Source organism: Ambystoma mexicanum, chromosome 2p, assembly GCF_040938575.1.
Source record: "Ambystoma mexicanum isolate Mex_15411 chromosome 2p, UKY_AmexF1_1, whole genome shotgun sequence".
Lineage (NCBI taxonomy): Eukaryota > Metazoa > Chordata > Amphibia > Caudata > Ambystomatidae > Ambystoma > Ambystoma mexicanum.
In genome coordinates this window covers 644,382,672-644,396,301 of record NC_090923.1, presented here as the reverse complement: position 1 = coordinate 644,396,301, position 13,630 = coordinate 644,382,672, and the positions used below count along the sequence as shown (strand labels likewise).

At 47.0% G+C, this 13,630-nt stretch overlaps 1 protein-coding gene across 2 annotated transcripts in view; it reads left to right on the top strand.

The window, feature by feature from the left end:
• Positions 1–13,630, top strand: part of GMPPB (GDP-mannose pyrophosphorylase B) — a 753,730-nt gene that overhangs the window by 406,431 nt on the left and 333,669 nt on the right. For both annotated transcript variants that reach the window (XM_069644189.1, XM_069644188.1), the window contains 2 exons: positions 7,750–7,908; positions 8,073–8,151. In XM_069644189.1, the coding sequence (XP_069500290.1) occupies positions 7,750–7,908; positions 8,073–8,151 (238 nt within the window). The remainder of the gene's footprint in view (positions 1–7,749; positions 7,909–8,072; positions 8,152–13,630) is intronic.

The following is a 13,630-nucleotide window of genomic DNA, read 5'->3' as shown; positions in this document are numbered from 1 at the left end:
TGCCATTTGACGGCTTGAGGTTGTTCGGCAGCAAGGCGGACGTAAGTTTAGAAAAGCTGCAGACCTCAAAAGCGGCAGCTAAGTCTTAGCGCTTCTATAAGACAACCTCAACAACACTCCTACTCAGGCTCATCTTCCTGGAGGGGTCGTCCCTTTCGATTCTTCTCCTCATTTGGGAGAGGGAAGGGACAGTCTAGTCAAAGAGGACAGCAAAGAAAATGTCCTTGTGATGGAAGAGGAAAAAGGGCTAGATCAGCCCCAGCAGCGGCAACTGTCCCCTCAGCCACTTCTGCAGCCACCACAAAGCCACTCTGAGGTCTTGACCTACAAGACCCCGGTGGGAGGCAGGATCTCTCAGCATCTGAACGAATGGTGGAGCATTACTTCAGATGCTTGGGCACTGGAAACAGTAGCCCAAGGTTACTGCCTTCCCTTTCAGAAAAGACCTCAGGATCATCCACCGGGATACAACTCTGCCAAAATTCCAGATCCGCTCCTGTTGCAGGAAAGTTTAACCCTGCTAGAGAAAGGTGCAATAGAACATGTACCTGTAGCAGAAAGGAACAAGGGTTGGTACTCCCCATACTTTCTCATACCGAAAAAGGACAGAGGATTGAGACCCATCTTGGACTTGATAAACTTGAGCAAGATCCTCAGATAGGACAAGTTCAAGTTGGTCACACTTTCTAAGATCCTTCAGACTCTTCAATTCCAAGACTGATTGGTATCATTGGACCTTCAGGATGCTTACTTTCATGTGCCGATCCATCTCAAGCACAGGAAGTACCTAAGGTTCGCGATTGGCAATTCTCACTATCAGTTTCGAGTTCTGCCATTCGGGTTGACCTCCGCCCGAGGGTCTTGACCAAGCTGATGGCGGTAGTGGCAGCGAGTCTCAGGAGAGGTGGGATTCATGTCTACCCTTACCTGGATGATTGGTTAATCAGGGCACGTTCACCCGAACAAGCCTGGGAACATCTGAACATGACCTGCCACTTCCTACACAGACTGGGCTTCTCTCTCAATTACAAGAAGTTAAATATGATACCATTCCAAAGACTCCAATTCATCATAGCATTCTTGGATACTTCCTCGGGCAAAGCCTTGCCTTCCGAGATGAGAGCTCATCATATTCTGCAGATGGTAGCAAAGTTTCAGAATGCCCAGCATCTGCCGGCCTTCTATTTTCAGAGGTTGCTCAGCCTCATGGCATCCTACATTTATCTGGTGCCTGCCAGATTGAGAATGAGATCCCCTCAGGACTCGATGGGCCCAAATTTCGGGGGATATGTCAGATCTTCTGCAAGTTCCGGCCAGAGTGGCTCAAGATCTTCTATGGTGGGCTTGCAAGGAAAATATCCTCAAAGGTGAATCTTTTTGGCAACCATGGCTGGATATAACAGTAGTGACTGACACCTCATTCACGGGGTAGGGAGCTCACACCAACGATCTGACAATCACTGGTCGTTGGACTCCATTGAAGTCCAAACTACACATAAACCTTTTGGAGCTGAGGGCAATCAGACTAGCACTGAAGGCCTTTCTGCCCTCTGTACGGGGAAAGAATGTCCTGATAATGATGGACAGCACAGTGGCCATGTACTATCTCAACAAGAGAGGGGGCGCAGGGTCACTACCACTGTGCAGAGGTGCAATGCAGCTCTTGTTCTGGGCAATGCAAGAAGGAATCTCTGTCTGCAGTTCACCTAGCAGGAGAGCAGAACACAGCAGCGTACGCTCTGAGCAGGCAGAACACAGTTTCTCACGAGTAGGAACTAGCTCAGGAAGTCCTTCAAGAGATCTTCGCCCTTTGGGGAACCCCTCAAATGGATCTGTTCGCGACCAGTGTCAACAGGAAGTGCCAACTATACTGCTCAAGGGAAGTTCCTCCGAGAGGAGCTTTAGGGGACGTGTTCGTAGTGGACTGGGCATTTCCACTCCTATATGCATTTCTTCCAGTCCCAGTGGTTCCTCATGTAACCAGGAGGTTGAGAAAGTTCAGGAAATCCATGATCCTAATTGCCCCGGATTGGGCCAGGGGGACGTGGTACCCGGACCTTCTGGACATGTCCATCTGCCCTCCAATACGTCTTCCACAAAGAGAGGATCTCCTCTCGCAAGAGGAACGCTGGGTTCTCCATCCAGAGGTCAAGACACTCAGACTTCACGCATGGTTTCTGAGAGGCTGAGATATAAGGATTGGGACCTCCCGGATGACTTAATGGAGATTTTGCTTTCGGCCAGAAGGCCAGCAACAAAATCTTTTTACCGGTGTCGTTTGAACAGGTTCAGTAACTGGTGCAGGGATAAGAACGTGGATCCATTCTTATGTAATACTCCTACAGTACTTTCTTTCCTTTTACACTTAGCCAATTTGGGGCTCCAAATTGGTACAATAAAAGGATACTTACCAGCGCTATCTATTTTTAAGCGGTCCGAAGAAGTGTCTTACTTCGAAATGCCCTTGATTATTCAGTTCCTAAAAGGACTCACAAATGTGTACCCTCCAACCCCTTTTCAGGTACCCGTCTGGGTTTTAAATTTAGTTTTAAATTTCCTCACATGTATTCCATTTGAGCCCTTACATTCTTGCCCGTTAAGGATCCTTACTCTAAAGACAATACTTCTAGTGGCAATTACATCAGCCCGCAGCGTGATTGAGTTACAGGTGCTCTCTTGTAAGCCTCCTCACACCGTTTTTCATAAGGACAAGGTTACTCTTGGAGTCAAACCCTCTTTTTTGCCAAAAATAGTCTGACTTTCACTTGTCACAAAAAAATCACTTTACCTTCCTTTTATCCTCTGCCTCATGCAAGTAAGGAGGAAGAAAGGTTACACAGATTGGGCCCTAAAAGTGCTCCCAGTTTCTATATCTCCGGATTGGGTAAATTTAGGCAATGTGATCAGCTTTTTGTGGGATATACTGGACACAAATTGGGTCTAGCGGTAACCAAACAAACATTGTCCAGATGGATCATTTTGGCAATCACTGAATGCTATAGGTTGGCTGGAAAAGATCCTCCAGATGGTCTGAGGGCTCATTCAACGAGGGGCATGCCAACCTCAACAGCTCTTCAGAGGGGTGTCCCGATGCAAGACATTTGTGCAGCAGCCACCTTGTCCTCTATGCACACCTTTGTGAAGCATTATTCTCTAGATTCAACATCATCACAAGCGGGTCTCTTTGCCAAAGCTGTCCTTCATACAGTCCATGATTAATGCTTTCTGGTACTCCCTCCTCCAAATTCATACTGCTTTGGGAGCCTATCTAAGGTGAGGGATACGTGGGAGGACACAATTCATTCGAAGAACAAGTTACTTACCAACTGTAACGTTCTTTCGATTGGATGTTGCTCCCACGTATTCCTCATCGACCCTCCCATCCCATCCCACCCCGCCGTACAGTTTACGTATTTTACACTGAATGTTCCTTGAGAGCTTACGGTCTCAGGGGTACGCTTTATCTACTCATCAATGGAAAATATACGAAAAACAGAACTGAAGCCAACGTGCGGGACTCAAGCCCTTTTATACTGCGGATGACGTCGATGCTAGCCTCTGAGGGACATCGACAACGTGACCGCGAGCACACTGCCCTCTGGTGGAGAGAAAAAAATATTTTCCAAAGCTGAAGATACGAATATCTAAGATGAGGAATACGTGGGATGAACATCCAGTTGAAAGAACGTTACAGTTGGTAACTAACTTGTTCTTCCACATAACACCTTTTCCCCTTTCGAACCTGTAGGATACTTGGTAACTCTACCACATTCCTTTTCCAACACAAACACCTTCCCATAAAGTGGAAAACAAGGGACTAATTCAAAAACTGTCTACCTGACATGTCCCAACTCAATGGTCAGGCAAAGTCAGGCAATTAACCAGAATCACACACATCCGACGGCCCTTTCCTTTCGCCACAGGGATAAAAGGTGGAGCACAAGAGCACGTGGGGAGCAAGGCAGACCGCACAACGTGAGAGCTAATTCAGCACAACAGTTCAGGAGGAGGGGAAAGACCGCGCATACCGAGAGGGTGACCAGGAGAGAAGCAACCTTGCCCTTTCTGACCAAGACCCATGAAACCTCAGCAGATGGAATCGTAAGACCAAGAACAATACCCAGCGCGTGTTGCAGCAGATGTCAACAGTACACAAGACCCTCCTCCGCTGATTACCAAGCCAGGCATAGACGCTTTTCTCTGTGGTTCCAACCTTGACTACAAAGAGAAAGTAAGCCAATCGGTTCATCACAGCCGGTGAGTCGAGGGGAGAGTCGATAAGAAACCAAACTGTGTTGAACGAAAAGTAGCAAGCGGCTGATTTGAACTTTGAAAGGTTTAAAGAAACTATTGATGGAAAAGGGGGGGGGAACCAGCAACAGAGGAGTCTGGCACCACGTGGGTGCTCACACAGGAAACTCTGGGCAATTACCCGATGGTAGAAACTACTGTGACCAGAAGGTCTTGGGAAGAGGAAAAAAGAGGTCAAAGTGGTCACACACGGGTCTTGTAAAAATCCACTGTACCGTCGAATGTCTTTGACCTACAGATGATTGTGAAGTAAAGGGAGATGAAGCCCGCTTGGTGAAATTAGCACATGAACAGTGTGTTGCAAAGGTTGGCAAGAGTGAACCGGGCGGGGCGGTGCTAACGAGAAGGGGTGAAGTCTAAAGTCCCATAGAGTATGTTGACAAGAGTGAACCCGACCAAGGGATGTCTATGGTGAACTGTTTGCTAAATGTTGGCAAGAGTGAACCCGGCAGAGGGATGCTAACGAAAAGGGGCGAGGCCTGAAGTCCCTAAGAACAGTGTGTTGACAGGAGTGACCACGGCCGAAGGATGTCCACATAGAACTGTTTTGAAAAAGGTGGCCAAAGTGAACCCGGCAGAGGGAGGCTGACAAAAAGGGGTGAACCCTGAGGAACTGTTAAAAAAGACATTAAAATGTGTGAAAGCAAGAGGTATTGTAAGACCAGGGGAAGTTGTCCCCGTTGTCACTTGGGTCTGAGCCTGACCGAGGGAGTACCAGGGGTGAAAAGCCTTCACCCAAAGTCCATTTGGAAAGGAACTCTTTGTTTGTTGTTGAATACATCAGGCACTCGAAGGCAAGAGACTTCACCATCAAAGTACCTGATAGCTGCTACGGAACTGTCGGCTCCAGCAGGGAAAGCTCGAGCGTGTACTGTGCTCAGGAAATCCACCTTGTCCCTTGCTTAAAACATGGGGAATGGAGACCCCTGGCAATCACATCCTGACTTATTATTTGTGAACACTTCTTTCTTTATTTAAGACCCTATCCTACACTCTTTCTGTAATTGTAAGGATTTGGCAATAGGTTTTGTTAGTATGGGCATTTTAATTTGACAAGACGCCACAAGAACTGCCTTATTTTTCGTTTGATGGTCGAAGCTTGCTCCCATTAAGATTTAGGTTAGGCGTTTTTTTAAACCCTGCATTTATAGTTTAATAAACATCCTTGAACTGTGATCACTGTGAACTGTCTTTATTGTTGCCACCATGAGTTCCTTACACGTGCCAAATTTATGCGGACTCTTTCCAGTTCATGGGTCAGTGTGTAACAATCTTCTGACCTCCTCGCTCTGATTACGCTCCAATCCTGGGTGACACAGGCCCCTGTATCCCTCTCAGGGACACCAGGGAGGCCCTTTAGCTTACTGCACCTCTCCAAAGCCCCCCCAACCCCACTGGCCATTCCCATCACAATCACTCAGCCTCGGGCAGTCCTTCCTGATTGGCACTTTTTGCTGGGTTTCTGCCGACTGGAGTCCCCCCCGGCCCCACTGGACCGATCTGTGGGCGCCCACAGCAATGTAATATTTAAGACATCCTCTAAATGTCAAAGGCGGGGCTCTATCCCCTTAGCAGTCACCCTTCTTGCATAAGAAGCCAATGGTCTGGGGACGAGCTGCCCCATCCAGGATCAGTGGTGTCTCACTGGCCCACATGGAGGAACTGGCAAGAGAACACAGGGCTGCTTTTCCCCCCCAGTGGAGATTGTTCACTGCTTAAGGTGTGATCACGAAATGGCACGCCCAAAGCAACAGGACCAGGGGCTCGCCCGGCAACCGAAATACCTGCCCCAGGCGATGATTGATGACGCATACGCTGTGTTTTCCCAGACCCAGTGTGCAGAGAGTCTCATGGGCCCTCTACCCTTCTTCAGTCACAGGAGCACTGGCCCGGGCAGAACGGATGTCTCGTGTCTCAGCACCAAACTCTGCTTCGTCGCCACCTTGCTGCGTCCCCGCCCAGGGCCTGGGCGAACTCGCAGCTCTCCTGGGAAAAGGCACTCTACTCAATGTGCAGCAGGGGGGGACTGCGCTGCTCGGCCCCCTCCCACAATGTGGGGTTCTATCAGATCCCCTGTGATCAGGCACGCTGCCAGAACCTTGCAGGCTCGAAACTCCTCTGCGGTATCTCCCCAGCCTTGCCTGGACTCAGGGTGGAGCCTGCAGGCAGTTCGGAGCCAAGTTGCCTCTGCACTGGCATCTGTCGCCAACAACTCAGCGATCCCCAGACCAAAAGATGCCAAACTTTGGCCGGATCCTCCTCAGGGGGGTCTGGGCACAGATTGTGGTCAACTGGCTCTCCAAACTGCAGGTGATTTGGTGGGGAGCAGAACCCCAAAACGCACAGTGGACAGAGCACAATGCAGACAGGCTACTGCACTTCTGCGCCCCCTGGTGGCTTCCCTTGTCAGGTTTTTTAAAGATCCCGTCATCGGTCAGCTGTTCGGAACAACTAGCCTGCACTGTGTGGGTCTCGGCGGGTGTGATCTTTATTACTTGGGCCCTCTTCCTTGTCCCAGTAGGCCCATAGGAGCAAGTATGTCTATGGTTTTTAACAGAAAGTTCCAGATTACAATATGCCATAAATAGCTGGGAAGGCAATGACTGGTGACTATTATCCCTCACAAGGGGATGGGGGTATGGCAGGTCTTCTAGTGAGCCCTCTTCACCCCACGGAGGTTGGTCTGCCCCCCGCCCCCCATGTGGCCCTCCCGCAGATAGCCACCCCTAGGGACGGAGTCAGGAAGTTTCTACCCTTTCCTGGTCACATGGGGGGAAGACATTCCCCAGGAAGTTAGTGACTACTTCACTAGATTGGTCACAACTCCCAGTTCTTTCCAACAGGCAGCGATCGCCTTGCTGAGGGTGATTGGATCTTGCATCTAGCAGCCAAGTGTATGCTTTTGTTATTTTTTTTATTCAACTCAAACCTTCTGTCCAAGCCCTTCTAATGCTCTGTCACTGCCTCTGCTTGGCCTCCGCACCACCATCTATGAAGATATGAAGATCTCCTTATCTATCCCTCCAGGGTTATGCAAAGTGATTATTGTTGCAGTCGGTGCCTTACAAATCATCAATCAATAATAAAATACCTTCCACATTACCCCTTTGCTTTTGCTGATCACCTACTGATTGCTTCCCTACTTTCCACTTCCCAATCCCAAATCCACTTGACTCTACAACTCTTATTGTAATCTTTCCCACACTTTAGAAGCTCATCTTTTTAGGAATCCTCAGACCAGCCTTCATTCACCTGTGGTGGACCAGTAGACCTTTGAAATAATGTGAGCTACCCTGACTTGTCTACAGTGTCTTGTATTGTTACCGACACTTCAGTTTTAGTTATCTGCTTAGCATGTTATCAATAATGCTTTTGAATATTGTGCATCCCTGCTTGGTCCGCTGTAGTTTTAATATCTGTTCTTTTTGTTTGCTGCAGGTGACAAAGGTGGAGGAGCCCTCAAAGTACGGTGTAGTGGTATTCGAGCCAGAGACTGGGACCATCCACAGGTTTGTGGAGAAGCCCCAGGTTTTTGTTTCCAACAAGATCAATGCTGGGATGTACATTTTTAGCCCCAAGCTCCTGGATCGGATAGAGGTATTTGCTCTGCATTCTACCTTGTTGGATGCCGCCATTTGAAAATGCAAATATCCTCTGAAAACCATTTATGAGGATAATATGAACTGTTATTTAAGACATGTGGCTGATTGCTTAATGTTATCTCTGCTTTCCTACCTTCTGTTTTCTTCGTCTCTCCACAGTTGCGACCTACCTCAATAGAGAAAGAGATCTTTCCTGTGATGGCACAGGCAGGCGAGCTCTATGCCATGGAACTACAGGGTAAGAAATGTATGAATACTTATCAGCTTTTTCTAGCTTAGAGGCACCAGAATATTAACTAACCCATCCCTACAAATTCCGTGTTTGCAATTCAAACTCGGGGCGATACAGTTGGCATATAGCAGACAAGGATGCGTTATGCAAAGTCTTGCTTTGCTCAACTCCCTTTTACCATCGTACTTCAGTTATGTACTATATAGCCAAGTCAGTTACATTTTTGATTGTATGAATTAAAATGCGCTGTTTTGGTAGACATGACTGCTATGATAGATTGTGCTATGCTATGGCACATTGTCATCTTTTGTTATGTCACATTTGCAATGTCTTGCTGCATTGTATGAAGGCCTCAGGTGCCAGACAGCCTCTGCATATGGTCCTTATCAAGGACACCAAGAGTGTTGTCCTTATAGCCTGTGCATTATTTTATAACCTCAACTCTGGTTTAATCCCCTTCTATTGCATTCCAGTGATATATTTACCATTTCACTACCTGGTATGTCCATTTGTATTGATTGATGTTTCATTCTGTCAGTTTAACATTAGACATTTATGCAAAGCGCGCCCGTTTCACCTAAAATGTGCATGCTGCCCTTTATTAACAGGAAAAGGTAATGCAGCCAATTCTAGAGTGTTATACAAAGGCTGGATTATGCAGATTTACTCCCACAAGAACTCAGCCAAAGAGGAATCTTGCCTCTCTCAAATATTTAACCACCCCTATACATTACCTAGCATGTCTTAAGAACTTCCAGTAAGCCCAGTCCAGGGCTTTGCTCCCAGAGTAGCCATGGTTCAAAGTCCACCCTCATTTAAAAGTACTCCTATTCCCTTTCAGCTTTCCTCTCTCTTGGACCTGGCTGTTCATGATCGTTCAGGAGGTCTACAGGTGCAGGTAGAAGGGCTTTGCCCTCCTATTTTATTGGACAAGGTCTTAACATGCTCAGGTTCAAAATGGTACCCTCGCACTATAGAAGACTTAAAGGTCTGATCGCTGCCAGCCAAAGACAGCGCTCAGATTCCTTAAACATTTCGCACAAACTGATAAGCGTGGGTGCTTTGGCACTACTGCAGTGGTGGTGGTCTGCTGTAATATAAAAACGGTGTATCACAAAGGAGGAAAACGGGGTGTTTATTTTTGAGTGAATTATGAATATTGACAAATTTGCATTTCTGACAGTGAACCGCTCCTGAATATTATCATTTAAAGCATTCCCAGGTGTACAATCTGTACATTCTACCATTCCAGTGATTTTTGGTGTACATTCACTTTAAATGCATGCCCATTCTGCCCATTTTGGCTTGTTATCTGGCTGGGAGCCTTTCATTGCTAATCTCTAGGCACACTGGTGTTCACATTGTTTACTTGTATCTTGGAAGATTTTTTCCCTGACCCTCAGTCCTGTGAGCTAGCCTTATTGCAGAATAAAGCACAGTTCAAGCAACAAAGCATCTTGCAGCCTTAAGACGAGAATCAAAGCATAGTAACACGGCACAACAGAAAGGTACCAGAAAGTCCCTACATACAGAAAGACAGACATGTGTCCTTTCACGCCTACCTGCTCTGTTTGTCCCTCATCTACCTCTACATTTCAGTCTCCTAAATTCTAATTAATTGTCACATGCAGTTCAATGCAATGCTGTTTTATTTTTCTTTGTTTAGATTACATACGGTCTGCCATAGGGTAATTCATCCACAGTGCTTAGAGGCCATGCCAAAGGCAGTAGGAGCTATACAGATATTAAATAACATTTTCAAAAATTCATGATTCTGCCCAGAAGATCACATTTAAATAGTATTCAATGTTTATAATTGTTATATTTTTTTAATGCAGTCTTATTTTTTGATTTAGCCCTTAAACATTTAAAATTTCTGTCCATCAGGCCAATGTTAAATGCCACATATAAATATAGTCGACCAAGGGCCTCGTTCCAAGTTTGGCAGTATGGGGATGGGGGAGTAAAAGTGGCAGTAATTCTGTTATCGCCATTTTCTTTTGCCCGTAATAGAATTAATGTTTTTCCTGGACCGCCAAATTGTCAGTTTTGGTGTATTTACTTATTGCTGGAGGTAAATCTTCCTTTCTTGTCTTTCAGGGTTCAACAGTCTTGTGCTAGGCTTCTAGGTGCTTTTCTGCAATCAAGGCAGTGTCAAGCTGGTCAATATATGCTGTCCCGCTGGCCAGTCGGAGTCGGGATGATTTTGAGACTGGGCTCCCAGTAGTGCAGGTCTTTCTGTCACCTCCTCCTGGGATCTTTGGATTATCAGCCCAGTGTGGGCTACAGCCCTGCTCAGTCCTGCTTTTGTTGTGGTTTCTCTCACCCCTCCTGGAGTCTTCGGATTATCAACCGGGCATGGGCTATGTGTTTTTCTAACCTTGTATTGTTTCAGTCTGGCAACTTCTTGTGGGGTATTCAGATTCCCAGGCCCGTGTGAAGCTTGGTGGTGGCCTCACCACCCTCAACCTGCTACTTGTGTGCTGCTTTGTACCTTTTCTCCAGCAGTGGTGCTCGGTAGTTGAAGTGGTCTCCCTGGCCAGTGTGGACCTTTGTTCTCGACCTAGCTCTGGTGTGCGTGGTCTGCTTTCTCACTTCAATTCTTCCTATTCAGGACTTTGCTGTCAGAGTGGCAAGACGCCTGGCACTTCTCTTTAGGTTTGGCTTTGCCTCCTTTCTCAGTGGCACTGGGTTTGTCGTGATCTCTGACTCCGAAGCAGCAGCGTTCTGGAGGCTGCCTTGGGTCTCCATCCACCACGCTGACTGTGGGCTACCCGGTTTGGCTACTCCTGCGAGGGAGAGACTTCTTCCTCTGCACGACTGTACAAGCCAGCGCTTCTCACACTCCGGCTGACTCTCTTGCTTTGTGGTCGACCAGGTGTATTTAGGTCCCTCCCTGGAATGAAAGGGAAGATTCTTTTGGTCCTGGTTTTCACAAAGAGGCAGCAACACATACAGGTCAGAAACCAAGCCATTCACCTGAAAGGGGCCCTGCATATGATTGCCCTGTTCAGTTCCCATATAACCAACATACAGTTGGGACTTTATAGTGAAGGAATGGTGAAATTGATTCCTTTTTTGGGCATTCCTTGTCCACAAAGGGGTGGTACCCCCAGTGGGATCCCTCGTGCCCTGTCCCCTTGAGCATAGCAGGCTCATTACCTAGTCCCAAAGAGGGTGGCTGCTCCTTGGGGAGGAGGGACGAATTCACTGGATTCGTCACACTTCCCTGTTCACCATTATAGGCTGGCCTCCCAGAATCCTCCCACCAAGGCTGATTTTAGAAATCCGTCTTAACATGTCGCACCAAGGACAGCATGCAGCGCATATAAAGCGCTCTAAGTGTTGATGTTGGAGATGGCTGTCTAAAGGGAGCGGTGGTGTCAGGTTTCATCTTGCCTCTTCCGTGGGAGCTGCTGATCCCACAGACCTCCTCGATGCGCTTCCAACCCGACTTAGCGTGAATTCACAGTTGAGTTGGGAACCCCATGGGGAGGGAAATGGGTAGTGGATAAAATAAACAGATGCATCAGAGGATGGTTCTGGTCGCAGTAATCTGCAGTGGGATGACAAGTCACAATTAGAACACCTTCTTTTCCCCAGAAGTAAACACTCTACTTAAATGTTATCCCTTCAGTTCCCTCCCTTACCTGTTGCACCTCCACAACAATCCAGAAGGTGAATGAAAAATGAATGTAGTTATCTTCTGTTGACTTCGAACTTGCTTCTCAAGTCTTGGTAAACCAAACAGAGATTCACATTAAAATCCTAACTAACTATTCATAAGTAACTAATAAGGCCTCGGTAGCTATGTCTTTTCAGCACATTGTTTCTGGTGTATCCAGTTTTCTTAGGTTTTGTGCTTTCTGCTGCTCCTTAAAACTATTTTTAATATAACTTTCACAGTTTGTCCCATGTACTGAGATGAGGATGATTCTGCTGTGCTCCTCCCCAATCCTTGCAATAGCGCACATGTGCTGGGGAATAAAGATATTCCATAATAACTTACAAGAAAGTTTTAATTCTATTAAAGACACGAGGCGAGCATTATGCTTCTCTTTCTTGTATTAACATATGAAAAGAAGCTCAACAGCAAGTATTTTATGCACCTGATTGCGAGCGAAGAGTATGCATAACAAAGGTGCATTCAAATATGAATAAACATCAACAAAAACAAAGGCTTTTTACTCCATAAATGTAGAAACAAAACTCCATTTCCCAGGAGGCTTAACCAGAGCTCATAACAGGTCACCAAGCATGTGTCACTAGTTCACCAATAGGCATCCAGCTGCCCTTCCAAATAGCCCTGAACGTGATGTAACTTCCTCTTTCGAGGCTGCAAACTTGGCTGTCCATAAACCATCGAAATAAAACTGTAACTTGAGGCCGTCTGCTGATGGGGAAAAGCAAGCCGATCCGGAGGTCAGGCGGACTTGTCTGTAGCCACTGTCAAGGAAAAAGGAAAAATAACTAGGGTTACTTGATGCGTATGACAACCCTAGTCCCCCTTGCGAGGGTGGGAGAGAAATCAGTGTGTTATACTGTAAATACACATGGCATGCAGAATGGCAATTACCCCCGCCCCCAATGCAATGCGAACAACGACTGCCCTCAAGCATGTCTAGCGCCGATATTTCTCTCGTTGGGTGGGATAATGCTCGCCTCCGTGTCTTTGATAGAATGAAGACTTTCTTATAGGTTATTATGGAAAATGTTTATTCTATGTCAAGACCGGAGGCTCACATTATGCTTGTTTAAAGCTTACTTACCACAACCGATTCAGGTTGTTCTACCGTTTTCAGGTAGAATTGCTTGAAGATTGACTCACCTGCCCAATCAGCCATCCTCATGATGTCTTCCAAACAGACTCCGACCTGGAAGGCTTTGGAAGCTATGGCCCCTCTCACGGAGTGGACGCTGAAGTGATCAGTATCTATTCCTGCTTGTAACAGCGTCCAATGCACCCAGCGTGCCAATGTGGGAGCGGAAACCGCTCTGTGGTGTTTGCGCAGTGCTATCAATAGCTGTCCGATAGGAGAGGTTCTAAGAGGCGCAGTTACCGCTTCATAGACCTTCAAGCAGACAAAGCTTGGGCTGCTCCGTAAAGACGGGGTAAGAATTTACCCTGGAATTGCATTTCGTCCTTCTGTATATGTAGAACACTATGCCATCAGGAGAAAAGGTCCTACCTGCTAGATCGAGAGCTCTGACATCCGAGACTCTCCTGCAGGAGACCAAGCAAAGCAATGTAGTCAGCTTGCCGGAAAGCGCTGTACGAGTTGACTCTTGGTAGGAGGCCAGGAAAGAAAAAGGTTAAGTACCTTATTCACATCCCAAAGCTTGTCATTATGGGATGGAGGTGGCACCGTAAGCTGAATATTCTTGAGTAGTCTGCAAACAAGGTGATGCTCTCCAGCTGGGACCCCTTGAACGAGGCCGTGTCCAGCAGAAATCGCCGAGCGGTAAGCATTGACTGTCCTGTAGG